This window comes from Podarcis liolepis (genome assembly GCF_965112155.1).
Source record: "Podarcis liolepis genome assembly, chromosome: 14".
Taxonomy (NCBI): Eukaryota; Metazoa; Chordata; class Lepidosauria; order Squamata; family Lacertidae; genus Podarcis; species Podarcis liolepis.
Genome location: NC_139569.1, coordinates 36,348,536 through 36,375,101, shown reverse-complemented (window position 1 = coordinate 36,375,101; position 26,566 = coordinate 36,348,536). Strand labels below are relative to the sequence as shown.

Genomic DNA, 26,566 nt, shown 5'->3' with positions numbered 1-26,566 from the left:
GACCACAGATTCTCTTTCCCTCTTTACAATCAGCCCCAAACAAGGGCACTATCAGTGGATCCACACACACACCCCCAACTGAAATGCTGTGAGAATCACAACAGCTCACCTCATTTTCTTTCAGGCTTTGCAGGCATGCCTGAAGTTGCTCAGCTTTTTCATCTGCCGCCAAGGTCAGGATTTTCTGGTCCATTGTTAATAGAGCTGGCGAAACAAAACAAAAAAACTTGTGATCTGTAAAATTAGCAAAAGAGTTTTAACCTACAGAAACAAACAGAGGAAACTCAGATTGTATCTAAGGCCTTGAAAGGTAAATTGATGCAAATAGCAGCCTCAAACTGTACAGCTTTTTGTGGACTGCACCACTCTGCACTACAAGCGGGGATGTGTTTGAATCCAATAAAAAAAGCGCATTATATAGGTTGGGGTGGGGTGGAACTGAAGTTTGGATGACTCCTTAATGACACGCTGGGGCTATCTTTGTATTTTTGTATGACTGCAGCGAGTGGGAAAGTATTCAAACGTACAGCCACTTGCCACAACTTTGCTGCAACGGCTGGGTTTCTTTTCACATCTTCTACCAAGCTTTCTTATCTGGGGTGACACAGGTGTATCCATGATGGTGCAGCCAACTAGGAAGACTCTTGTTTCAACACACATACATAAAGCTCAATAGGCCAATTTCAACGCTCAGCCAAACCTACCTCACAGACTTGTTACGCTGACAAAACTGGAAATATAGGGAGTGGGAATCATTTATGCCACTTTGAGCTCCCTGTAGGGGGAAAAATTGGTACAGAAACCGTTATAAACAAAAGAGGCACTCTCCACATGCTCAGAGACACAGTTTCACCTTCCCCCTTTTTTTCTAACCTGGCTCAAAGGAAGCCCCCCCCCCAAAAAAAATACTTGTCATTTTTTTTTTTTTTGGCTAATGACCAACAATCACCGCTCACCTCGTGACCCACCTTCGGCCACGTGACCCTCTTACGTCCGCGCCCCCTCCCGCTGCCGACCCTCTTCTCTGTTTTGCCTCAGGCGCTGCTTCCCGGCCTCACCTTCCTTCAAAACTTCCCCGAGCGCCGAATTTCTCGCCTGGAACTTCGTCAGCGTTGCCCCGGCAACGGAGTCCCGCCCCTCTCTGAACAGCTTCCGTTTCCCTAGGCAACCCATGCGCCGCCTCCGCTTCGCCGTTGTTCTCCCCACCCTACCCCCCGCGCTGCAAGCTAAGTCCCCGGATGGTGCTGTGGCGCAGCGCGTAGGGTGGCCGGCGCGGTACTGGGAAGATCGCGCGTTCGAGGCTTGCTTGCTGCCTGCCGATTTACGAAAACGGTGGGGACAGGGACAGAAGCTACATAAAAGGGGTGCTCACTAAATAAAAGCCCAGAGAGACTCTCCTATGAAGAACGGTTGCAGTGCTCGGAGCTTCTTGCTTTTAGCAAGTTTTTGGTACTTTTTATACAATTATGCATGGATAGAGAAAAGTGTTTCTCCCTCTGAACACAAGAAATCATCGGGTGAAGCTGAATGCTGGAAGATTCAGGACAGATAAAAGAAATTACAATGGTACCTTGGTTCTCAAACTTAATACGTTCTGGAAGTCTGTTCCAAAACCAAAGCGTTCCAAAACCAAGGTGCATTTTCCCATGGAAAGTAATGCAAAATAGATTAATCCATTCCAGACTTTTAAAAACCACCCCTAAAACAGCAATTTAACATGAATTTTACTATCTAACGAGACCACTGATCCATAAAATGAAAGCAATAAACAATGTACTGCAGTCACACAATCAATCAATCAGTAGCTGAACTGGGTTCCACACAGTCACAAAAACAAAAATCCGCAAAAACAGAAACACAAAATAAATAGCAAAAACAGACAGACGCCAGCGTAACACTTAAAACGTAAGTGTGGCACTCAAAATTTAAGTGTGGCATTAAAAACGGAGCACGTTCAACTTATGAAAAATGTTTGCAAACCGGAACACTTCCAGGTTTGCAGTGTTTGGGTTCCAACTTGTTTGAGTACCAAGGCGTTTGAGAACCAAGGTACCACTATACTTCTTAGCACTGCACGTAATTAAACTATGGAACTCACTCCTACTGGATACAGGCAGGGATGGTCACTGACGTGGATGGCTTTATAAGGGGACTGGACTAGATTGGGCGATGGGTGTCATCCAGTAGGTTCTGCTGATGGCAGTGGAGTATGCAGTGGTACCTCGGGTTAAGTACTTAATTTGTTCTGGAGGTCCGTTCTTAACCTGAAACTGTTCTTAACCTGAAGCACCACTTCAGTTAATGGGGCCTCCTGTTGCTGCCGCCGCGCCACCGGAGCCCGATTTCTGTTCTTATCCTGAAGCAAAGTTCTTTACCTGAAGCACTATTTCTGGGTTAGCGGAGTGTGTAACCTGAAGCGTATGTAACCTGAAGCGTATGTAACCCGAGGTACCATTGTACAGTGTTGTATTCAGCCGCCCAGAATAGGCCCACTTAAATTAATGGACCCAAATGGCTGCTTATCTTAGTGGCTCTACTCTGAGTATACGTTAGTTGAAAGCAACCCATAGTCCTTCTGTCATATTCTCTCTTCCACCATCCCAAATGAGGGTCACATCAGCAAGACCTGGGAATCTGCTTCTGCCCTGACCTCATCCAACCTCTCTCTGCAAAACAATCTGATTTTATTTTTTTTAACATTTCATTTACATAACATTTGTTCCAGTTGCTGTTGTCCCGTGCAGCCTTAACCCTTGAGTGACTTTTCTTCACTGCCAAGAGTTCGGACAGAAAGCCCATTCAAGACTTGCCAGGAAGGATGATAATAATAATAATATCACCATCATGAAACCAAATCAGAGTGAGGGTAACACTTCTTGCAGGTTGGCCTTTTCCTGGATTTCTTTCTTGCCTCACGCGTGGCTTGGATCATTTTGTACAAAACCCCTAAGTACCCAGCAACAAGGGGAAGCCTTTGTTCCATGAGGAGATTTCAACCTATGTTTAAAAGGAAGCAGAGATTAACCTAAGTGGCCTTTCTTGTTGCAAACACACCGGCTTATTTCTGAAGCTTTCCACAAAAGCCTGAACTGTTCACAGATGAGAGCTAACACAAGAGAACAGAAGCTATCAGTGGCGCAATTAGGTAATTTTAGACTAAGGAGCAATTTTTCACTTTTTGCTACTGTACCCATCTAGGTTATATTGGGGGGAGGTGCCCAAATGTGGATTATATACTGTACTTGCAACAGCACTGGAAGCCAGTAACCAGTTTGCTTCATTCCCCTGTATCCAATCCATCGTATCTTCACGTGCTAAAAGAGTTTGCACCAATTTATTTTAGACAAAACAAAACAAAACACCCTTCCAAGTTGGTTGAGTGAAGCAGCAGCCCTGAAGACTGGTTCAAACATGCAGTTGCTTAACAGTTGCTTTGCGAGCACGGTGTGCTAATATACCGTATTTTTTGCTCTATAAGACTCACTTTTCCCCTCCTAAAAAGTAAGGGGAAATGTATGTGCGTCTTATGGAGCGAATGCAGGCTGCGCAGCTATCCCAGAAGCCAGAACAGCAAGAGGGATCGCTGCTTTCGCTGCGCAGCGATCCCTCTTGTTGTTCTGGCTTCTGAGATTCAGAATATTTTTGTTGTTGTTTTCCTCCTCCAAAAACTAGGTGCGTCTTGTGGTCTGGTCCGTCTTATACTGCGAAAAATACGGTAATTCATACGAGTTTCAAATCTCTAGATGCTAAATCATTATGTTTTTTGGGGGGGGGGGAATCTGAGTGGCTTTTGGCTGAACCCCATCCATGCCTTGTTCACACAGCTCCACCAATAAATAGTCCTGTACCTCTTTTCTCCCCCTTTCTCCCTGTCTCACAGTGGGAACTCATTTCCAACCACGGTTCTGGCGATAATGGAATTCAAATCCTTAAATCTCAACATATGTGGGGGTGGAAGGTTCGCGGGCTACGAAGGACTTTCTCACAAATTTATTGACAGCTGCATGAATTTTTACAGCTAGGAAGTGGAAGGGGCAAGGTGAATATAAAATGGAAGAATGGTATAAAGAGGTGTGGGATATAGCTGTTAATGATAAGTTAACATGTGCTATTAAGGTAAGACGGGACACGGGTGGCGCTGTGGGTTAAACCACAGAGCCTAGGACTTGCCGTTCAGAAGGTCGGTGGTTCGAATCCCCGCGACGGGGTGAACTCCCGTTGCTTGGTCCCTGCTTCTGCCAACCTAGCAGTTCAAAAGCACTCAAAGTCCAAGTACCGTATTTTTCGTCCCATAGGGCGCACCGGCCCATAGGACGCACCTCGTTTTTTGGGGGGGGAATGAATAAAAAAAATTATTTCCCCCCCCCAGCCGCGGCTGCAGCCCCAAGCCTTGCACCGCTTTGGGCTCCCCGTGCTTCGGGCTGCAGGCTGCCGCCCCAAGCCTCGCGCGCCCAGCGGAACCTCCCGCCGGGCGCGTGAGGCTTGCGGACACCCGCCCGAAGCAGGGGGCACCCTCCGGAGGGCGCCCCGTGCTTTGGGCTGCAGGCTGCTGCCCGCAAGCCTTGTGAGCCCGCAGGAACTCCCACCGGGCTTGCAAGGCTTGCGGATAGCTGCCTGGAGAGCTAGAGGCATCGGTGCGCACCGACCCCTCTCACTCTCCAGGCTTCAGCGAAGGTCTGCATTCACCCCATAGGACGCACACACATTTCCCCTTCATTTTTGGAGGGGGAAACGTGCGTCCTATGGGGCGAAAAATACGGTAGATGAATAGGTACCACTCTGGCGGGAAGGTAAACAGCGTTTCCGTGCGCTGCTCTGGTTCACTAGAAGCGGCTTAGTCATGCTGGCCACATGACCTGTACGCCAGCTCCCTCGGCCGATAAAGCGAGATGAGCGCTGCAACCCCAGAGTCGGTCACGACTGGACCTAGTAGTCAGGGGTCCCTTTACCTTTACTATTAAGGTAAGACGGGGAATATGCAGGATAAATGGTTTTGAGGAAATATGGGAGGCATTTGTAGAATTTGTACTGTTAAAACAGAAAGGGGTTAAAGCATCGCAAGAGGTGTTGAAATTTTGGGAGGTTAGATAGTTACAATGGAATGGTCTCAGGGGTGGGGTGTTCATATTTATTTTTCTTTATTTATTATTATTACTTCGTTCAAATATGTAACTATATATAAAAATAAAAATAAAAACCTCAACACAGTTACAAAACATGCCCGGCATAAGCTCCCCATAGCGTTGCACCATCTGTTTTGCCACTGTGCCCCCTGGGAAGCCCCCTTTGGTGTGACGCTCTCTGGACTGAAAGAGGAAGGCAAAAGTAACCGTTGATAATCACTGCTGTCTTTACTGCCAGTGAAGATATACACTTTGTCCTATTCTCTTCTGTCAGAATTCAGCAGAGTCTTCTGTTCTGGTTACATAGAAAGAGACTCTGTACCAGTGGTGCTGCCAGAATAGGACAGAAGTCCAGGGATGCATTCAACAAAATAAGCAGGAGCCCCCCCACCCACCCACCCACCCAAACACAGCAGAGCTGGCTTACCACATTTTGAAGAAATCGTGCACAGTACCATTTATTTATAATATTTCTGTTTATTGTGCACCCTTCTCCTTGAGTTCCCACAGCAATCTAAAATGGCAACATGAAATGCCCTTTAAAACAAATGACAATACAAAGAATAACAACAGCAAAGGGCACATATATAACAAAAGGAAAGGAAACACAGAATCAAGTTACGTTTGCATTTTTTTGCGGCTGTTGTTGTTAAACTATTTTTTTAAAAAGCAAATAAAAAAATAACATCAAGCCAGGCTGCAGCCTATAGTGCAACCCCACAAGACCCTGTATGAGTAGGCTTGCCATATGTTAGGAAAATTCCTGACATGTCCTGGTTTCCAGGTGTAAAAATGGCGTTGGGGAGGAATTTTGCAGAATCGGCAAAATGTAAGGGGAAACCCGGACGTATGCAATGGAAAAAGCATGAGAAACAGCTCAAAAAGCTTAAAATCACTATTTCTGGGGTAGTCAGGAATTCTACTTATTGAAATATGGCAACCCTACGTATGAGGGTTTGTCTTAAGCAGATCCTGCCTACCTGCACTGGCAGAGGAAGGGGGGTGCTGTGGGTGTGGTCTGTCCCAGGTGTCATCCCTGAGGAGGGGGTGACATCGCCGCCCCCCTGGGACACTCACCCCACCCCGCGGGTGGCTAGGCTCGACCCTGGGTGCAGCTAGCTCCGCCCCTGCCTGCCTGATTCCATTTTCCATCAGTTTTGACAAGAATATGTAATATTTAATACCTTTATTGTCAATGTACAACCTGTGTACAATGAAATTAACCAAGCCCCAATACACTCAATCTCATTGCACTCTGTGTGCTTGTTGCACAACGCACCAACCCCAAAAGTCAGTTGCACTATATTATTTTCCATTCAGCAGCCTAACAGCCCACGGATAGAAACTATTTTTTTAGCCTGTTGCTACGACTGATTATACTTCTATATCTCCTTCCCGAGGGTAGAAGATTAAAGAGGTGCTGGCCAGGGTGTGAATCGTCCCTGAGAATTTTTCTCACTCTCCTAAGACAACGATCCCTTGCGATGTCATCTAGCGGGCTCAGGGGACAGCCCATGATATCATGTGCTGTATTCACCACCCTCTGTAAAGACTTTCTGTCCATGGCTGTCAAGCCAACATACCACAATGTGATACAATATGAGAGGACACTTTCTATTGTGGACCGGTAGAAGGAGGTCATCAATTGTTATTTAACATTGTTCTTTCGCAAGACCCTGAGGAAATGGAGTCTCTGTTGGGCCTTCCTAACCACCTGAGTTATATTGTTTTTCCAAGTGAGGTCTTCACTAAGGTAAACTCCCAGGAATTTCAAGGAAGAGACTAACACCTAACAAGAAACATTTTGTCCTTGACTAAGGGAAAAGCGAAAACCTCCCAATTAAGAGACAAATTGCAGTTGGGATCAAAATTCCTTTCTGGACCAGAAACCAACCAAGTCCACAGTAATGGGCAAACAAGAAGGGAGGGTGGCTGGGATGAACCTGCGGTAAAAAGGTGTATATTCTGGGCGGCCAGCCATGTCCCATCTTGCAACAACTCAGGAGCTCCTATAGGGTTTCACGAGAACTAGGGGTGAGCCAAGGCCGCCTCCACCATTGGGGTTCATCACACAAGGCGGTGAAGAACCTGATTTGCACAACCTGAATTTGTCAGTGCGTGACTGAATCCCACCCCAAAATAGCAGCAGCCTGGAACACCCTTGAAATTGAACCTAGGGGCCAAAGTATGGTGACGTTAAATGCCTGGTTTGGCATTGACCCATAGAAGAGGGAATTTCAGCATGGCCTGCTGCTACACTAGGGATGAATGAATCCACCAGTTCTGGTTCCTCTCAGTAGGGCTGGCACTGGATGCAACCCATTGTTTAAATGTACATCAGAGAACGGCTTTTTAACTTGCCCTAGGTGGCACTGTGGGTTAAACCACAGAGCCTAGGACTTGCCAATCAGAAGGTCAGCGGTTCGAATCCCCACAATGGGATGAGCTCCCGTTGCTTGGTCCCTGTTCCTGCCAACCTAGCAGTTCGAAAGCACGTCAAAGTGCAAGTAGATAAATAGGTACCGCTCTGGCAGTAAGGTAAACGGCGTTTCCGTGCGCTGCTCTGATTCTCCAGAAGCGGCTTAGGCATGCTGGCCACATGACCCGGAAGCTGTATGCCGGTTCCCTCATCCAATAAAGCGAGATGAGCGCTGCAACCCCAGATTCGGCCACGACTGGACGTAATGGTCAGGGGTCCCTTTACCTTTACCTTAAATAAGACCTCATCTGCACTGTACATTTAAAGCAGTGTCATACCACTTTTAACAGACTCATCTACCCATGTACTATCTGAAACCAAAGGGGCACATGTGATTCCCCCCCCCCCAGCTGTCCTACTCCACTATACAGCTCCCAGGCTGCTCTGGGGGAAGCCATGACTATTTAAAGTGGCATGATGCTACTTTAAACATATTGTGTAGATGGGGCCTATATTTGTCCATCTAGGCTGGTGGACATCCTGGCGGACATTGGCTCTCCAAAGCAGAAGCCTTTCCCACTTTTGCTTAACTAGAGATGCCAGGGATTGAACCTGCGACCTTCTGCATGCAAAACATGTGCTCTGCTCCTGAGCTACAGCCCTTCCCCGCTGAAGTTATGGACCCTCTTCCCTCCTTCCCTCCCTCTGCAATGTCCCCCAAAGCCCTTCCTTCCACCCTGCATGTTACACTAATGAGTGTGGCCCAGTTATACAATAAGAAGCTTTTATACTTGGCTAATCGGCCCCAGAATGCTGCCAGCCTCCCCGCCATGAACTTCTGTGAGCCAAGACCACTTGCTCTCTCTCTCCCCCGCCCCCTCCTCGCCGGCCTTTTGTAATTTTTTAATGGGGTCCCTCGCCTGGTTTGTGCTGACCTAATTAGAGAGCTCTTGCGAGCGATGCCTTGTGATGGTCTAATCCCAGCCCGGTGACTCTACAAAGCTTTTGCCTGGGTTTCCTCTTGTTGCACTTCAGCCTTTTCTCAATTCTTTGCTGCCTGTTGCATGTTCAATTTATTCACTACGGTGATTCTGCCTGGATTGCACACTGACCTTCTTGGAACTGTTTCACCTCCCTGGTGAGTATTTCGAGATTCTTTTTTTCAGCTTAGATTCTGCCGCTGCAACCCTTCTTGTTAAAGTTGGTTGGGAGAGTATAGGTGCTGCAGGTTTAATACTGCTTCAAATCACAGCAAACGCAGCCCAGCCGTTAAAAACAACTGGATGTGTTTCAGCAAGGACTAGATGTCTACATGTCAGGGATTCTCTGCTTGGAACCCTATATTGCAGATTCGGCATTGCATGGGGTTGGACTAGACAACCGCTATGTACCCGTTCGAACTCTGTGAGCTGTGTCCAGGGCTGTTGAGCTAGCAGATGGACGAGTTTCAGTGTTGCACAACGGAGGAATCAATACGATACGATACGATATCTTTATTGTCATTGTCCCATACAGAACAATGAAACTGAAAAACTACATAAAACATTCAAAAACCCCTAAAAACTCTGAAACCCCATTTTAAAATACAATATACTATAGAGATTCCTTATGCTGTGTTTAGAACCAGAATAGCATTTGTGTAGAAACTGTTTCTCAGGCGGCTAGTCCTGGCCTTTATAACCCTATACCTTCTTCCAGAAGGCAGAAGCTGAAAGAGATCATTTCCGGGGTGCGTACTATCCTGTCCTGTGCTATCTCTCCAGTGCAACAGTTGCACTAGCAGAAACTCGTGGTGCAAGAGATCGCACAATCTTGTGCAACAAGTTACCGGTAGCCTGTTCATGTAGTCTCGTATGTAGGAAACCCATCTATGAACACAGGAACTTAAAAGCTGCATTATACCAGGGCATATCCTTTGTTCATCTGGCCCTTCACCTCCAAGTCTGACAGGCAGCTGCTCTCCAGGGCAGAAACTGGTCTCTCCCATCCCTTGCTAACTGGAGATGTCAGGGAGTGGACCCAAGACCTTCTGCATATTGCGCTGGCACTGAAATAAGACAAAACAGCCAGTTCCAATGCATGTTTACTGCCACCAAGTTTAATAGGACTTCCTGTATGTCCCATCATCCCTGACTACTGGTCCTGCTAGCTAGTCTTGTACTCATGTACTCATCATGGCCAAGGATAAACAAAGGCAATCAGGACATTAGCTGACGTGGTGATAGGATAGGGATGTTGGCCCCACCCTTATCAGTAGATAAAGACTCAAACAAACAGGAGGAGTAGTAAAAGCCATATAATTGGGAAGTTCCACAACCAACAAAGGCTAGCAGCTGGAAGCCTTTAGCAACCTAAGAGAGAAAGTAAACTTTGGGGACTGTATAAGACATAATTAAAGGAGGCAGCCCAGCAATGTTATCTGAAAATTAAGTTCCTGGTAATGAGAAGAGGCTGGGACTTCCTGCGGACAGCCTCACTAGGTCTCCTCTAGAACCCTCAAGGCGGACTTGGGATTCTGAAGGATCCTCAGCTGCGGAAAGTTGCCAGATCTCTCTGAACCAGAGAGTGAACTGCAACAGGTGTCAGTGTGTTGCCTCCTGGTGATGTTAGCCTGACAATCCTCATTCTCTCTTTTCAGTGGTTGCGTGGATTAGGAAAACGACAACATGACTTCAGTGGTGAGTACAGATTCTGTTTGTTCCATTCCATTTGTTCCCTTTTCCTGATTCTAACCGGGCTTAGATTAAGGAGATCTTGATTCATCCCTGCTCTCAGCAGGGCTAGCATCAGTCTTCTACACCCTCAGGCCGCTACCAATGCTGAGACCAGCACTGATGACAATGTCACTTTGGCTTTGCCACATGGGACAAATAGTGGCTGCATCCAGGAAGCTGCCTACCATGTGAAAATGTTGTTGAATATTTATATGCTGCAGTTTTGGGGGAAAGGCCTTCCAAAGCATCTTAGTCCATCCAAAGCAATGGAAAGATATTCCATGGATAGGGCAAATCTGGACTGGCATTTTTATGCTGATGCCATTGCGTGGGCACACTGCAAAAACCTTACATTTGTGAGCAGCGTTGAGCCCACAATAAACACCTGCTTCTGTCTTGCTTCAGCCCAGATGAAAGGAAAAGGTAGATGAACAGTAACAGGCAACTGGGGAACTCTGCCTCTAAGATGCATAATGTCAGGAGCAGGTATCAGGAATAAATCACACAGAGTAAGTGATTCAGAAGAAATAAGACCTGCCCAGGAATGCCAGGCCTAATGAGGGCAGCGACTCTTCTCAGTGGGTTTTGCCCCTATGAGGCAGTTGCCTAAATCTCCACCTTCCTCAGGTCTTTCCCAAGCAATCTGAGACTCCACCGATGTGCCTGTCTCTGCTCCTCCCTGTTCACACCTCTTCTAATCCTGGGAGACAAGGGGGCAGGGGAGCTTGTCACAGCAGGAGGAGAAGACACCCAGCCTGACTCATCTCTGCCTCTTGGCCTCCCTCCTCTCTGCATCCACCCCTGCTTCCAATTCTGTACTTCTATCTGCCACAGATTTCCCCTGCTCACTAAACCCTGTTACCTCTTCTACTTCTGACACCTCCTCCTCCCAGTCTTCTCCCTCTTCTTCCTCTGACCACTCATCGTCACCCTGCCACCAGTCCCCGGATTCAGCCCAAAACCTTCTAGATGCAAAGTACGCACTTTGCCACTGATCTACAGCCAGTAGTGTAGTGGCAAATTCAGTCACGCAGGGTCATGATAGTTAAACCCATCTCCCCTGTCAGTCACACCCCTTCAAACATTATGCAGCCTTCTATGTTTATATAGTAATATTGCACAATAATAATAATTAAGGATGCATTGCAACGATCAATTCAAATCTCCATGAGTTGCCTTTCAGATAGATCGACAATTTTCTGTGCGGGTACATGGGCAAAAATGATTTGGAATGCTCCACTATCTTCTTTCTGAGTGTCTTACGCTGTGTCTTCCATGAAGTTCGATTGTACTTAACAGAACTTGGGCACCAAACTCTGGAAAGAGAAAACACTATGTTTTCAGTTCCTAAATGTTCTGCTTTGGGTATACAGTGGTGAAAAAACTCTCCTTTCATGCTGATTGGGTCCACCTTTAGAAGACATCTGAAGGCAGCCCTGTATAGGGAAGTTTTTAACATTTAATGTTTTGATATGTTTTTGTATATGCTGGAAGCTGCCCAGAATGGCTGGGGAAACCCAGTCAGATGGGCAGGGTACAAATATTATTATTATTATTATTATTATTATTATTATTATTATTATACAGTACTGTAAGGACCCTGCTGCAAAAATATTCACAGGTCTTCTCCTTTTAGAGTCAATATTTTTTACATAGAGTGCCAAGTATTATGCAAGTTTTGTCAGTTCTTGCATGAGCAGTTGACATGATGGGGATGTTTTAAGTCAGGAGTTCATTTCCCCCTTGTGCTTTCACCCCTAGACTGGCACATTCAGGATCGTTTCTGAGGAGGAGCAAGCCTTGCGTTCCAAACTCGAGAGGCTGACCACCAAGGACCATGGCCGCGTCTTTGGGAAGTGTGAGAAAATCCCTGACTATACCTTGCAAAAGGTGAGCATCGCTGGGCAGGGTGGAGAGGGAAGGCCAAAGACTGAGAGCTGTTAATGATTCCAGAGGGTGGCCTGTTCATGGAGCTCAACGTGGCTAATTAACCTTTCAAAAACTAACTACTTACGTAGCTGTGCGTGAGAGAGAGAACAAGAGGTTTTAGTGATGTCAAGGTGAGCGGTGGTCCATTGTGAGACTGTTGCCTTACCTTCCTGAGAAAACAGAAACTGAATTTTTATGCCTCGTCTCCCTGCCAACAGGGCTAGCTAAGAATCCTTCAAGGCCTGTATCAGGGACCCTTCTTTGAAGTTTGCCCATGTTTTGCATGGCTGTTCCACTGCAATTTAACCAGTACGCCTCTGTTCATGTCATGTAATATTCAGTGGAGACCAGAGGGTCATAGCAGGGGGGAAGACAAAGGGGAACACACACAGACACGCATGCGTCCTGGGTCCACCAGGGCTTCTGCTAGGCTCTGAGCCACAGAGATGAACCACAGCCCAGGTCCATCACTGGCAGTCCTAACAGTTGTTACGGCGGTTACCTTGTTCTCCCTTGAAAAGCACAAAGAAATGGCGCTCCAGGTTTGATGCTGCCATTGATGTAGAGGCAGAGACAACCCTACAGGGAGGCCCAGTGTGGTGGCTGCTTTATGCAAGAATCATCAAAGGGCTGCAATGTGTCCATTGTTTAATTTCCTACATACAATTGTATCAAAGGCAGAAGTCGCTAATTAAGAGCATAAGTCCTGTTAGGTCAGACCAAAGCCATGTCTTTCTCAGGGTTTCCTACTGCTGTGCTGAAAATCCCACTCTTGCATTTTTACCATTCTCCATCAATTAATGAGAAAATAAATTGCGTTATGAAAATGATCAAGGGGGAGAGGAAGTGCTCAGGGCGCTCAGTGCATGGTTTTTTTGGTCACACTCACCTTACTTTTGAGGTTGCCAAGGGATTATTTGTGAATGCCAGGGACGTGGGTGGCGCTGTGGTCTAAACAACTGAACCTCTTGGGCTTGCTGATCAGAAAGTATTTTTGGAAGATATTTTTCCAAGCTCACATTGCTGATTGGAAGGTATTTTTGTAAGATATTTTTCTAAGCTCACATTGATCGTTTGACAATAAATATAATGCACAGGGCCTGAAATGATTGGAATCTGTATACCAACATAATTTATATAGCCTTCACGGGAGTCCTGTAGGCATATCTAAGGGTCAATATACTTATTTGGTGGAAATGCTATCAATCACATTATAGTCTCCTTCACTGGGGACGCGGGTGGCACTGTGGTCTAAACCACTGAGCCTCTTGGGCTTGCTGATTGGAGGTTCAAATCCCCGTGAAGGAGTGAGCTCCCATTGCTCAGTCCCAGCTTCTGCCATCCTAGCAGTTCGAAAGCACACCAGTGCAATTAGATAAATAGGTACCACTGCGGCGGGAAGGTAAACGGCGTTTCGTCACAGTGTTCCATGTGCCAGAAGTGGTTTAGTCATGCTGGCCACATGCTCCGGAAGAGCTGTCTGCGGACAAATGGCAGCTCCCTCAACCTGAAAGCAGAGATGAGCACCTCACTCCATAGTTGCCTTTGACTGGACTTAACTATCCAGGGGTCTTTACCTTTACCTTTACTTTGTGAATGCCCTTTCTTCCATACCAGTGGCAACTGTGGGTATATAATGGGTCACTTTTTAATTAATGGAGGAAATCTGGATTAAATGTAAAAAGAAAAGTATGGAATGCCCATAGAAGTTTAGAGTTGAGTGGTATCTTGGAGGCCTTTTAGTTTAACCTGCTGCTCAATATAGGATCTGTGAACCAGCCCACTTAATATCCAGAAAATGATACGATTTTGTTCATACCAGCTATGTGAAATGACAGCACTTGGATTCTACAGTGAAAACTAATTAAAGTGAGCTGGGACATTCCTTGCTATTTTACTGCTTGGTATGCCAAAATACATTGGGACAGTTGTCTGCAAAAGTATTTCCTTTGGTGGCTCCTCAGTGAGTTGCCTAGCAATAGCAGACAAAAGCCATTTTAGTTCACTGCCACCAATTTTCTTCCTGAATAGTACAACCACAAGTGGAATGCTAGGTGTGTTGTTCTATATATACTCTGGTTTCAGAGGGCAATGGTGATAGTCAACAGACCTGGCCGACACTCCATAGAAATATTAACAACATAGGCCAGAATCCTTTGCTGTGTTCTGGGCTTGTATGGCAGATGTTCTGGTGTTGCTTAGAAGACAAGTTGATATAGAATAGGGCTCAGCGATGGAAGGAATTTTGAAACCTACAGCATTAGGTTTAGGGCAAGAACAAATAACTGGTTGAGCACCGAGGGCCATGCCAGATACGGTATCATGAGACCAATGGCCACAGCTAGCGAACATGTTTCTGTTTAGGAGAACACTTCCATGAATATGAGCACACAAGTGCTATTTTGCGTGGGAGAGAAGGGAAAGCAGGTATTGTCCCATTCCTGTGACATCTTCTACCATTGAGACACTGTCCGGCTTCTCTTCTCCTCCACAGGCCAAGGACGAACTGAACGAGACCCTGGAGAAGCGCGAGCTGGCTGTGAAAGAGCTGCGGGAACTGGTGCAGGAGAAAGCCAAAGGAGGAGAGGACATCTGCAAGGTGGTGGCTGAGAAAGTGAAAGGAAAAGATGATGCTTTCTTCCTGCGTTTCATCCGAGCCCGTAAATTTGACATCAGCAGGTCTTATGATCTGATTAAAGGTGGGGATTTTTGGCATGCAAACAGACCCAGTCAAATCTTGTTGGTATGCTGTAGTCATCCTTCCTTAGGGTAGCATAGGGAGTGGGCAGGTGATATTGGCTTATTTATCTAGCCTATTAAAAAGAAAAAAGGAGGAGTGTGGGGGCAACACCTTTAATTGCCAGCAAAACCCAAAGTTAGGTTGTAGGAAGAGGTTTTTCTCCGTTTGGGTGCTTCCGCTGTGTATTGTTACCTTATAGTGGTACCTCAGGTTACATACGCTTCAGGTTGCATACGCTTCAGGTTACAGACTCCGCTAACCCAGAAATAGTGCTTCATGTTAAGAACTTTGCTTCAGGATAAGAACAGAAATCGGGCTCCGGCGGCATGGCAGCAGCAGGAGGCCCCATTAGCTAAAGTGGTCTTCAGGTTAAGAACAGTTTCAGGTTAAGAATGGACCTCCGGAACGAATTAAGTACTTAACCTGAGGTACCACTGTATTGTGTGTCCCCCCCCCTTCTCTCTCTGAGAGGGATTTTACTGGCAAACTGGAGAGATTATGCTGGAGAAGAAGAAAAATATTTGCTTGGCTCTATTTCAGAGCTCCCTTTGTTTATGCAACAGGGCAGTAATTAACAAAACTAGCGACGGAGATGAGGAACAAGGGAAGGATTTTTGCCCGTTTTTATTTAAGCGCCCCAAGCTACGCTTCCCCATTTCACGCCTGATGGCTCTTAACAGGAAACAAGTGAAACAAGTTACTACCCCTGCTATTCCTGCCCCCTGCAGAATGGAAATCTGGGTTGATCATCCCCTTGTTGGTAAACAAGCATGAGAAAAATAAGGAGGCAGAATGATTTAGTTTTTACTGAGAAGGAATGTAGATGGGCGGGTGGGGGATGAAAAAATAAATAAACCTAGTTAGGTTCCTGAGTCCTGAAGCAACAAGTTTTAAGTACTGTGGTAAAAGGTAAAGGTAAAGGGACCCCTGACCTTTAGGTCCAGTCATGACCGACTCTGGGGTTGCAGTGCTCATCTCGCTTTATTGGCTGAGGGAGCCGGCGTACAGCTTCCGGGTCATGTGCCAGAATGACTAAGCCGCTTCTGGCGAACCAGAGCAGTGCACGGAAACGCCGTTTACCTTCCCGCCAGAGCGGTACCGATTTATATATTTGCACTTTGACGTGCTTTTGAACTGCTAGGTTGGCAGGAGCAGGGACCAAACAACGGGAGCTCACCCCATCACGGGGATTCGAACCACCAACCTTCTGATCAGCAAGCCCTAGGCTCTGTGGTTTAACCCACAGCACCACCCGCATCCCAAGTACTGTCCCAAGTACAATTCCAGAGTTTGCACTTCATGGTATTATTGGGGGGGGGGCAGTGGGAGTGGGCTTATCGGAAGCTGCCTTGTACTGTGTGATATGTTTGGTCCATCTAGCTCAGTACTGTCTGCACCAGGAATGGGGAACCTGTCCTCCCCATCCCTCAGTGTTGGATTACAGATCCCTTCATCACTGATCATTGGCCATGTTGGGTTGATGGGAGATGGAGTCCAACAACATCAGAAACGCACTGGTTACTGATGGGTTTTATTAGGTAGGTGAGGGGATGCATTAACTATCTTTGATCCCTCTGCAGGCCCATGTATGTGGGTTGAGACAAAGAGAAAATGGGGCTACAAGCCTTTTTCCAAAATACAGGGCTTTTGCAGATACTCCCACGAGAGAAAGCCCTCTCAGTGGAGTTTATAACTCCCATCTGAGCAAGTATAATTGGAAGCACAGGAATTAGTCGTTAGGCTGATGTCTCCCTTTTGTTTCCCTGTTTATCAAAGAAACAGGCTCCAAACTGAAAAGCAAGTTTAAAATGTATAGTTTACTCACAGTCAAGCATTCATCCTTACCAGCAACAGAAGTAAAAACTAATGCAGGTAAAATACTTGTATTTACAGCCAAAACAACTTCAGGCATGTGCCTTATACAGGAACAAGTGGAGAGATGGTTGCTCCCATAGCTAGTTGAAGAGAGGGGGGGAGGGGAAAGGAACAGGAAATACTTATTTGCTCCTTCCCTCCCAGGAGAGGAGGGTTAATGACATCACACAGAGCATTCTCTACCAATTACGTTTCTATGGTCTGAGTCTGCCTATCAGCAACACAGCTCTATGGTCTTAACCCCTTCATGTGCCAACTAGCAAAAATATGCATTGTTAGATTTGACTGCAAAACTTCCATAGTTTCCCTCACCCTAGTCTACCCTGACTGGCAGCAGCTCTCCAGGGTTCTTTCTCAGACCTACCAGGAGCTGTCGAGCATTGAACCTGTAACCTTCTGCAGGCAAAGCAGACACATTACCACCAAGCGACTGACCTTCCTTTGAGATCTTTGCCTGGTTTCATTACTTACCTCAATATGTGATGAGACATCACTGCTATGTTAGCTGACCCTCCTCCTTCTCCTTCTGTGAGGTCCTGAGCTTCTGACCTGAAATTCTGCCCTGATAGCCCCACCATTTAAGCACACAGACTCCTTGCAAGGATGGGGAACATTTGCAAGGACGGGGAACTAGTGGGCCTCCAGATGTTGCTAGACTGCCACTTCCATCATCCCTGACCATTGGCCATGCTAGCTGGGGATGATTTTTTATTATGTTTTATTATGTTTTTATATGAGCTGGAAGCCACCCAGAGTGGCTGGCAGAACCCAGCCAGATGGGTGGAGTATAAATAATAAAACATCATCATCAGGAGGGCCACAGCTTCACCCATTCCTAATCTAGCTCAATGCTTCAGTCTCTCTTCCCATGCTCATCATTTCCATCTTTCTTCCCCCTCACACCAGGTTATGTCAACTTCCGCCAGCAGTATCCAGAGCTCTTTGAAAACCTGACTCCCGAGGCTGTGCGCAGCACCATTGAGGCTGGCTACCCAGGCATCTTGGCCAACAGGGACAAGTATGGACGGGTGGTGCTGCTGTTCAACATTGAGAATTGGGATTACGAGGAGATCACCTTTGATGAGGTGAGCATCTCTGAGCAGAGGTCCTACACTGCAAGCACCTGTGCTCCCTCCCCCCCCCACTATTAAACTACCAATGCTTACCACTGGGAGGGGTAACCTGTGGCCTCCGTATGTTACTGAGCTACAATAGTGAGTGGGGGACCTTTTCCACCATGAGGGGCACATTCCCTTCTAGCCAACCTTCCAAGGGCCAGTGGTGGGGTGGAAGTGGGGCCAGTGGTGGGCTAGTGATGGGTGTGGCCTTTGCAGAGTTCCATGGGCCAGAAAGAGAAACCCAGAGGGCCACAACTGGCCCCAGGTCTGAGGTTATTCACCCCTGGACTGCATCTCCCACCATCCCTGACCACTAGCCATGCTCGTTGGAGCTGATGTGAGTTGGGAGTTCAACGGCACCTGGAGAGTAAAGTGTGGAAGTTTGTACAAGCATACACAGCAACTAAATAAGACACCAGAATGTCTCATTCTTTTCTTGTATATTTGACCCACCTCCTGGTTTGGGATGCTTGGTAGTGAACAATGGCCTGATGTGATAGGTGCTTCATATCTGTGCAGGACTATTTTCTTTTTGTGTTAGAATCCGACTCCTGGAGCAATGGAAGGTGGTGGTGGTGGAAGCCCTCTCGCAACTACCGTATTTTTCGCTCTATAACACGCACCCGACCATAACACGCACGTAGTTTTTAGAGGAGGAAAATCTGTAGGCATGCCACCCGTAGGCATTCCCTCCATAACACGCACAGACATTTCCCCTTACCTTCTAGGAGGAAAAAAGTGAGTGTTATGGTGCAAAAAATACGGTATTTCAGCCCTCTAGCAAGGGCAGTCATGCTTCTGGTGACTGACTAGACAAGGAGGGAGCACCTCTCGCTAGTGCAAGGATGCTCCTGAAAGATTATCCCCAAGGGAAAACAACCGTCGATACAAGAACATTCCCCGTTCCTGCTGCAAGTTACTACTTCTCATCAAGGTGTTTCAGGGTCTTTAGGGACAGGCGTGGGGAACCTTTGGTCCTCTAGATGTTGCTGAATTCTCAATAGCACCACCAAGCATGGCCAATAGCTGGGGACAATGCAAGTGCTAAATTCAGCAACATCTGGAGGGCTAAAGGTTTCTCACACCTGGCTGCTGCTTGCAGGGGTTGCAAACTCCTAGTGTGATGCTTTTGCATCAGTTGTTGACTGTTTTTAAGGTTAGCGTAGATATCCTAACCACTCAGTCATATGGGCTAGAAACATACTTAGCTTTTTAAATGAAAGCTGAGAATCTCAGATAGCTGAACTCTGCCCCCAGCTGGAGGGGCAAAGTTTCTCCACATCTGCTCTGCATTCTGTAAGATGGAGCATCATTTGGGCTTTGGGGGTGGGTATTGTTTTTGTTTGTTACTATGTTGTTATTGTTATTGTTTTGCGTGTGTGTGTGTGTGTGTGTGTGTGTGTTTCTATTGTAAACTGCCCTGTGATCCTCGGATGAAAGGAGGCATAGAGATTTAATTAACAAAATAAATACTGACTTCAGCAGCAATGTACAGAAAGGTTGCCTGTTTCCCAGGGCATGGGAGGAAGGAAATCCATCAACTTGACCAGAGTTCTGGACATAAGCTCCTGTCCCCATGTGTTTTGATCCAGATTCTTCGCGCCTACTGTGTGATCCTAGAGAAGCTGCTAGAGAACGAGGAGACGCAAATCAATGGCTTCTGCATCATTGAGAACTTTAATGGGTTCACCATGCAGCAGGCCTCTGGCATTAAACCATCCGAACTGAAGAAAATGGTGGACATGCTGCAGGTGAGTCTGCCTCACTGCCCTCCCTAGAAAGCAGTGAAGACAACCTGGACCCAATAGATTACCGGTTATGCAAGAGGCATTCCTAGAACCAGGGGGCAAACAGCATATCACATGACCATTGTGTGTCATCAATGATGTCAACCAACCCTGGACAGTTCCTTTGTAGAAACATAGGAAGCTGCCTTCTACTGATTTCGACTCTTGTCCAGTCTACAGCCTTGCCCCTGTACAGTATATTCCCCCATGCAAAATTCATTCAGGTGGCAGCAATTTCCTTTTTGCCAGCTTGCCACTGCAGCCAAAGTCCTTTCACCTACGAAGTACCATATTTTTCACTCTATAGGACGCACCCAACCATAGGACGCTCCTAGTTCTAGAGGGGGAGAACAAAAAAAAAAAAAAATTCTCTCCCTCTCTGCGCAGCGCTCCTTCAGCGAAGCGGCAGGAGAAACTGAGCCCCTTCCATTTCTCCTCCCGCTACGCTGAAGGGGCGCTGCGCAGAGAGGGAAAGCTGCGCAGCACCTCTCCAGCAAAGCGAAGCCAGGAGAGCAAGAGGGATCAGTGCGCACCGACCCCTCTCGCTCTCCAGGCTTCAGCGAAAGCAACACAAAGCCTCGGGAGCATGGCGGGAGCGTTCCTGCTGTGCTTCGGAGGCTTCGAGTTGCTTTTGCTGAAGCCATGGAGCCTGCATTCGCTCCATAAGACGCACACACATTTCCCCTTATTTTTTGGAGGGGGAAAAGTGTGTCTTATAGAACGAAAAATACGGTACTTCCTCTATGTAGGCATGTAGGCAACTGAGTGATGAAAGTCTGCTGCTTATTGGTGCTCGGAACGGGAACAAAAAGATGATGTAGCCACAACCAGAAACATTCACAGGAACATTTGAGGTGCTGGAGAGAAAGGGCTATGGTCCTTCACGGCCCCATGCAAGTCATCACTTATCAATCTGATGAGCGTGATGGTGCGATTTGGCCCTTTGGCTAAATTTCAGGCAGGAGAAGAGATCTGTAACAGGAAAGCATCCAGATCTGGCTAAAAGAATGAACTAAAAAGCCAGGAACACGTTAGTGAACAGTTCCTGTTAAGGAGAAGGTAGAGGCATCTAGAGCACGGTCAAAGGAACATATCTTCCTATGTCCTATACTTGGTGGTGGTGCTTTTTGAACCCATGCGCTGCATCCTATTATGGAAAACCTCCCAGGGACTAAATAAAAAAATTCCTTCCAGTAGCACCTTAAAGACCAACTAAGTTAGTTCTTGGTATGAGCTTTCGTGTGCATGCACACTTCTTCAGATACCTGAAGAAGTGTGCATGCACACGAAAGCTCATACCAAGAACTAACTTAGTTGGTCTTTAAGGTGCTACTGGAAGGAATTTTTTTATTTTGACTATGGCAGACCAACACGGCTACCTATCTGTAACTCCCAGGGACTGCATGCCAGTGGTAAACAAGGCCAGAGGCACGAGAGCACTAGATGCCCGGTGCTCCCCAGGTGCCAATACCTGGTTGGAGCCTCACCTGGCCAGTGTCTCTCTGAGCGGCTTGGGGAAGGGCACGATCCTGTGGATGGGCGCCAAGCAGGGAGTTGCAGCTGTGCCGCGTGACTTGGCGTGGCTGCTTCTTGAGCAAAGGAGGGTCAGATAAGGCGAGCCAAGTCATCGCGGAAAGAAGTAAATGATCATCCCATACCTGCATTGGTGTTACTCAAGGAGAGGAATCAGTGCTTCAGGCAGAGTTTTGGGAGTGGATGGAGAGGGCAAGGGGAGGCAGATGCCCCTCCTTACCACTGGATGAACTGTCCTCCCCGCATTTTCAGCTTTAACAAAAAGGAAAAGAACATGGACTGGTTTTGTACCTAAACCATAGGTAGGCAAACTAAGGCCCGGGGGCTGGATCCGACCCAATCGCCCTCCAAATCTGGCCCGCGGACAGTCCGGGAATCAGCATGTTTTTACATGAGTAGATTGTGTCCTTTTATTTAAAACGCATCTCTGGGTTATTTGTGGGGCATAGGAATTCGTTCACCCCCCCACAAAAATATAGTCCAGCTCCCCACAAGGTCTGAGGGACAGTGGACCGGCCCCCTGCTGAAAAAGTTTGCTGACCCCTGAACACTTTTGCCCTTTAGCTCAAAAATGTGTGAAGTATTTCCTCTGGTCTTCCAGATTGCTGTTTCTGTCATGGATGCTTTAGCTGAGATTCCTGCATTGCAGGGGGTTGAATTATATGACTCTTGGGGCCTCTTCCAATTCTACAATTCTATGATGGATGAAAACTCGATAACTTTTTGCACATTCCAGCCACTCAACAGTTGACACCTTTCCCATTTCTACCCTACATCCCATCAAGCAAGAGATGTTGTGTGTACAGACCAGAGATTAGAAGTACAGTGGTACCTCGGGTTACAGATGCTTCAGGTTACAGACACTTCAGGTTACAGTCTCTGCTAACCCAGAAATAGTACCTTGGGTTAAGAACTTTGCTTCAGGGTGAGAACAGAAATCACACGCCGGCGGCGCAGCAGCAGCGGGAAGCCCCATTAGCTAAAGTGGTACCTTAGGTTAAGAAGAGTTTCAGGTTAAGAATGGAACTCCAGAATGAATTAAGTTCTTAACCTGAGGTACCACTGTACGCCTTCCCCAAGAATCCTGGGAGCTGTAGTTTTACCCCTCACAGAGCTACAGTTGCCGGGACCCATAGCAAAACTAGTTCCCAGGATTCCTTGGCGGGAAAATGTGCTTTAAATTCATGGTGTCTACACAGCCATTATCACAGTTCAGAGACACATTCAAGCCAGGGGGAAAAGTGCTTGAGTGAGGGGTATGACTGGCCAAAGAGTCCAAAACACTGGATGGAGTATTTGGCCCCTGGACACAAAGTGCTTCATCCCTGCCCTTTACATCCATACAAAGAACACAGCCCTTAGTGGTGGTTTACTGGAACTGCTTCGCTTCCTCCACCCATCCAAAAAGGGGAAATCAGGCTTTTGAAGCAATAAAAGTCCCCTCTGCCTAGCTGCTCTGTCTCATCTTTGCACTACAGTCATACCTTATGTTATGTTTGCTTCAGGTTGCGTGTTTTCAGGTTGCGTCCTGCAGTGACCCAGAAGTGCCGGAAAGGGTTACTTCCGGGTTTTGTCGCTCGCGCATGTGCAGACGCGCAAAATGACGTCACACGCATGCACAGAAGCGGTAAATCGCGGCATGGGCAGACGCAGGTTGTGTTCTGCCCATGTTGCGAGCGGCCCTCCGGAACGGATCCCGTTTGCAACCAGAGGTACCACTGTATTATTCTTTTTTTGCGGCTGGCTGCCTTAACCATGTGCTCTTTTTGGAAATCCCTAGGATTCTTTCCCAGCTCGTTTCAAGGCCGTCCACTTCATCCACCAGCCGTGGTACTTCACCACAACCTACAACGTGGTGAAACCGTTCCTGAAAAACAAACTGCTGGAAAGGGTGAGTTATGCCGCAGAAGGGTAAGGAGCAATGAGAAGACGAATACAGCATTGTCAGTCAAGGAATGCAAGCATGCCCGACCAGAAATGAGAGGTTACTGGGATTGGGCATCTTCTGCCAGGAACTGCAGGCGTGGAGACCTTTTGGCCCTGCAGTTGCTGCTGATCTATTATTGATAAAACAATAATTTTCGTATCTCACATGTTTCTCCACGAGCAAAAGGTGGTGTACATAGTTCTTCCCCTCCTCATTTAATCCCCACAACCACCCTGTTATGTAAGGTAGGCCGAGAGGCAGTGACTGATCCAGGTCACCCCCACCCAGGGAGCATCATGGCCCAGTGGGGATTTGAACCCTGGTCTCCCGCATTCTAGCCTGACACGCTAACTGCTACACCACACTGCCTGCAACTCCTATCAGCCCCAGCAAGCACGGTCAATGGTCAGGGATGATGGGAGCTGTAGTACAGCAACATCTGGAGGGCCAAAGGTTTCCCCACACCTAGCCGCTGTTTGCAAGGGTAGCAAACGCCTGGTGTTATGATTTTGCATCACTTGTTGATATCCAGCCGCTCAGTCATATGGGCTAGAAACATGTTTCTCTTTTGAAATGATAGCTGAGAATCTCTCTTTTTTACCTACATGCATGCATGCATGCATGCATACTTTATTTGGTTTTTCAGATTAAAATGATAGTCATATATCGAACATAGAACATAAAAATATGATTCCAATGAATCTCCTGGACTTCCCTCCTCCCTGTGTGGGTCCTATTATTAATCATTTCCTCCTGCATCTTTTATGATGATCCAAATCTTTTACCTCTCCATTGTGTCTAAAATTCACCATTAAGCTACAAGTGATATTCCAATCCTGCTAACGATTTTAGCTGTTTACAATGGTCCTTAAGATAAGTTATAAATTTCCCGCATTCCTTATTAAAATTTTGGTTTCCCTGATTTCCGATTTTTCCAGTCATTTTAGCCATTTCGGCATAGTCGATCAACTTCATCTGCCATTCTTCTCTGGTAGAAGACTTTATCTTATTTCCATCTCTGGGCCAATAACATCTGCGCAGCTGTGGTCACTTACATAGTCTTTTCTTCTCCTTTGGGATTTTGGCACCTATAATTCCTAAAAGGAAAGCTTCAGGTTGTTTTTTTAAAGCCAAGGTTATTTTAAACATATATTTCAAATCATTATAGAATCATAAGTAAAGTAAAGGGACCCCTGACCATTAGGTCCAGTCGTGGCCGACTCTGGGGTTGCAGAGCTCATCTCGCTTTATTGGCCGAGGGAGCCGGCGTACAGCTTCCGGGTCATGTGGCCAGCATGACTAAGCCGCTTCTGGCGAACCAGAGCAGCGCACGGAAACGCCATTTACTTTCCCACCGGAGTGGTACCTATTTATCTACTTGCACTTTGAGGTGCATTCGAACTGCTAGGTTGGCAGGAGCAGGGACCAAGCAATGGGAGCTCACCCCATTGTGGGGATTCGAACTGCCGACCTTCTGATCGGCAAGTCCTAGGCTCTGCGGTTTAACCCACAGCGCCACCAGCGTCCACTGTTATATATCACATAATAGCTGAAATAGCTGAGCTCTGCCCCCAGTTACACAGCATCTCTCAGCTCAACCTTTCTGCCTTCCTTTTCACACCCAGGTGTTTGTGCATGGCGACGAACTCGACACCTTCTACCGAGAGATCGATGCCGATATCCTGCCAGCAGATTTTGGGGGCAATCTGCCCAAATACGACGGCAAAGTCACCGCGGAGCTGCTTTTTGGGACCCGACCTGATGCTGAAGACACAGCTCTTTAAATAGCAGCATCTTGGCATAGAAGATAGGGCGCAGAGGTGTCTCCCAGCCATCCTGTTAAACGTAGCATTGGTTGAAAGATCTGTCGTGGCCATAAAATCTGGGTGTACATTGCTTTGCCACTCTGTCTTATTCTTTGTCACCAGATGGCAGTAGAGCAATGAAAAGTCCCCTGCCATTTCTCTCAAGAATAATCCTTTTTCCTTTTATTACCTCACCCCACCCAGGAAAAACAAGCAAGCGGAATGAAAGAGAGGGGGAAGGAAGGAGAAAGAGAGAGAGATGGTCTGTGGTGGGGACATTCTAGATGAGGCAGTACAAGCTTTGTTGACCAAGCACTCAGGTAGTCAAGTAGTTGAGATTTGCCTTCATAGATTTACTGGCTTGCCCTATAATGGTGGGGAGAAAGTGGGCACCCACATATAGCTATGTATTTTAGAGCCCAGGTGTCGCTGGATTGGGGGGCAAGTGGCTAAGGAAAGAGGAAACAGACAAAGCTGTCACAAAGGCAGTGCAAATGGCACAGCCACAGTCCATTACTGCAACAGCACACAAGCCAAGGACTGTTTTCAATACAGAATAAAAAAAACCAACAGCAGCAAGGGTGTTATTCTTCATTTGTGAGTCACAAAAAGCAACATTCGCCGAGTTTCTCTGTGCTTTGGAGAAACCAAAATTCTCTGAGAAGCCCAGTTGTGCGGCCTGTGAGGATTACTTACGGTTGAATTTTTTGCAGAATATTTTCAGTAAATTTGTACTATTTTACACGCTTTGCGTTCCTAGCAGCCATGCCAGGCATTAAGGCCCCATACGCCAACCACTAGAAATCCTAATGTGCAATTCCTCCGGCTTCAAAGATTTCAGAAGGCATTGATCAAAATGTTCAAGTGTATGCTCCTAAAAAAGCTGCTGTTGTTGTTGTTTAAAGGAATTAAAAGCTTAAATTCTTAGGAAGCTGGATTCTGTGGGTGATCCCACATTCCGACAGTTTTCTGCACTTCCTCGAATCACAGCACACACAAACACACACACACACACACACAGAGAGAGAGAGAGAGAGAGAGAGAGAGAGAGAGAGAGAGAGAGAGATCCCTCTCTATCACCCCTGGGCAAAAGGTGAAAGAGGGGAAATGGCAGCCACTGGGAGAGGAGACATGCCTTCAACATATGTCTTCAACATTTTGAAAGCAACTTTAGCAAAAGACCCAGAAATAGCTCATTGGAAATTGTATCAATGAATGTGCTTTGAGGTTTGTGGAGACAATGAAGTGGCTTCACCATCAGAAAACGCTCCAGGCCAGTGTGGTGTAGTGGTTAAGAGCGATAGACTCGTAATCTGGTGAACTGGGTTCGCGTCTCCGCTCCTCCACATGCAGCTGCTGGGTGACCTTGGGCCAGTCACACTTCTTTGACGTCTCTCAGCCCCACTCACCTCACAGAGTGTTTGTTGTGGGGGAGGAAGGGAAAGGAGATTGTTAGCCGCTTTGAGACTCCTTAGCGTGGTGATAAAGCAGGATATCAAATCCAAACTCTTCTTCTTCCTAGAAAAGACACCCACAAAGTTATCCCCCCGCCCCCGCAATCACGAGTTTGATTTACTTTACATATGGAGGTCCAGA

General features: G+C 46.9%; 2 protein-coding genes across 5 annotated transcripts in view; one reads left to right on the top strand and one right to left on the bottom strand.

Annotated features, from left to right (window-relative positions):
• FANCI (FA complementation group I) overlaps window positions 1-1,154 on the bottom strand; it is a 33,212-nt gene extending 32,058 nt beyond the window's left edge. For 2 of the 4 annotated variants that reach the window (XM_083475314.1, XM_083475316.1), the window contains exons 1-3: window positions 1,059-1,154; window positions 705-775; window positions 110-204 (exon numbers count right to left, since the gene is read on the bottom strand). In XM_083475314.1, coding sequence (XP_083331440.1) covers window positions 110-193 — 84 coding nt within the window. In that variant the 5' untranslated portion in view covers window positions 194-204; window positions 705-775; window positions 1,059-1,154. Of the gene's footprint in view, window positions 1-109; window positions 205-704; window positions 776-956 lie in introns of all 4 variants that reach the window. The other 2 variants (XM_083475317.1, XM_083475315.1) reach the window with 2 other exon arrangements.
• A 7,230-nt stretch (window positions 1,155-8,384) lies between these two features.
• RLBP1 (retinaldehyde binding protein 1) lies at window positions 8,385-25,549 on the top strand. Its single transcript, XM_083475235.1, has 8 exons — window positions 8,385-8,680; window positions 10,181-10,220; window positions 12,018-12,146; window positions 14,680-14,884; window positions 17,707-17,885; window positions 19,511-19,669; window positions 23,019-23,129; window positions 24,791-25,549. The coding sequence occupies exons 2-8, from the start codon at window positions 10,209-10,211 to the stop codon at window positions 24,947-24,949; spliced, it is 954 nt and encodes a 317-aa protein (XP_083331361.1). The 5' UTR covers window positions 8,385-8,680; window positions 10,181-10,208; the 3' UTR covers window positions 24,950-25,549.
• The last annotated feature ends 1,017 nt before the right edge of the window (window positions 25,550-26,566 follow it).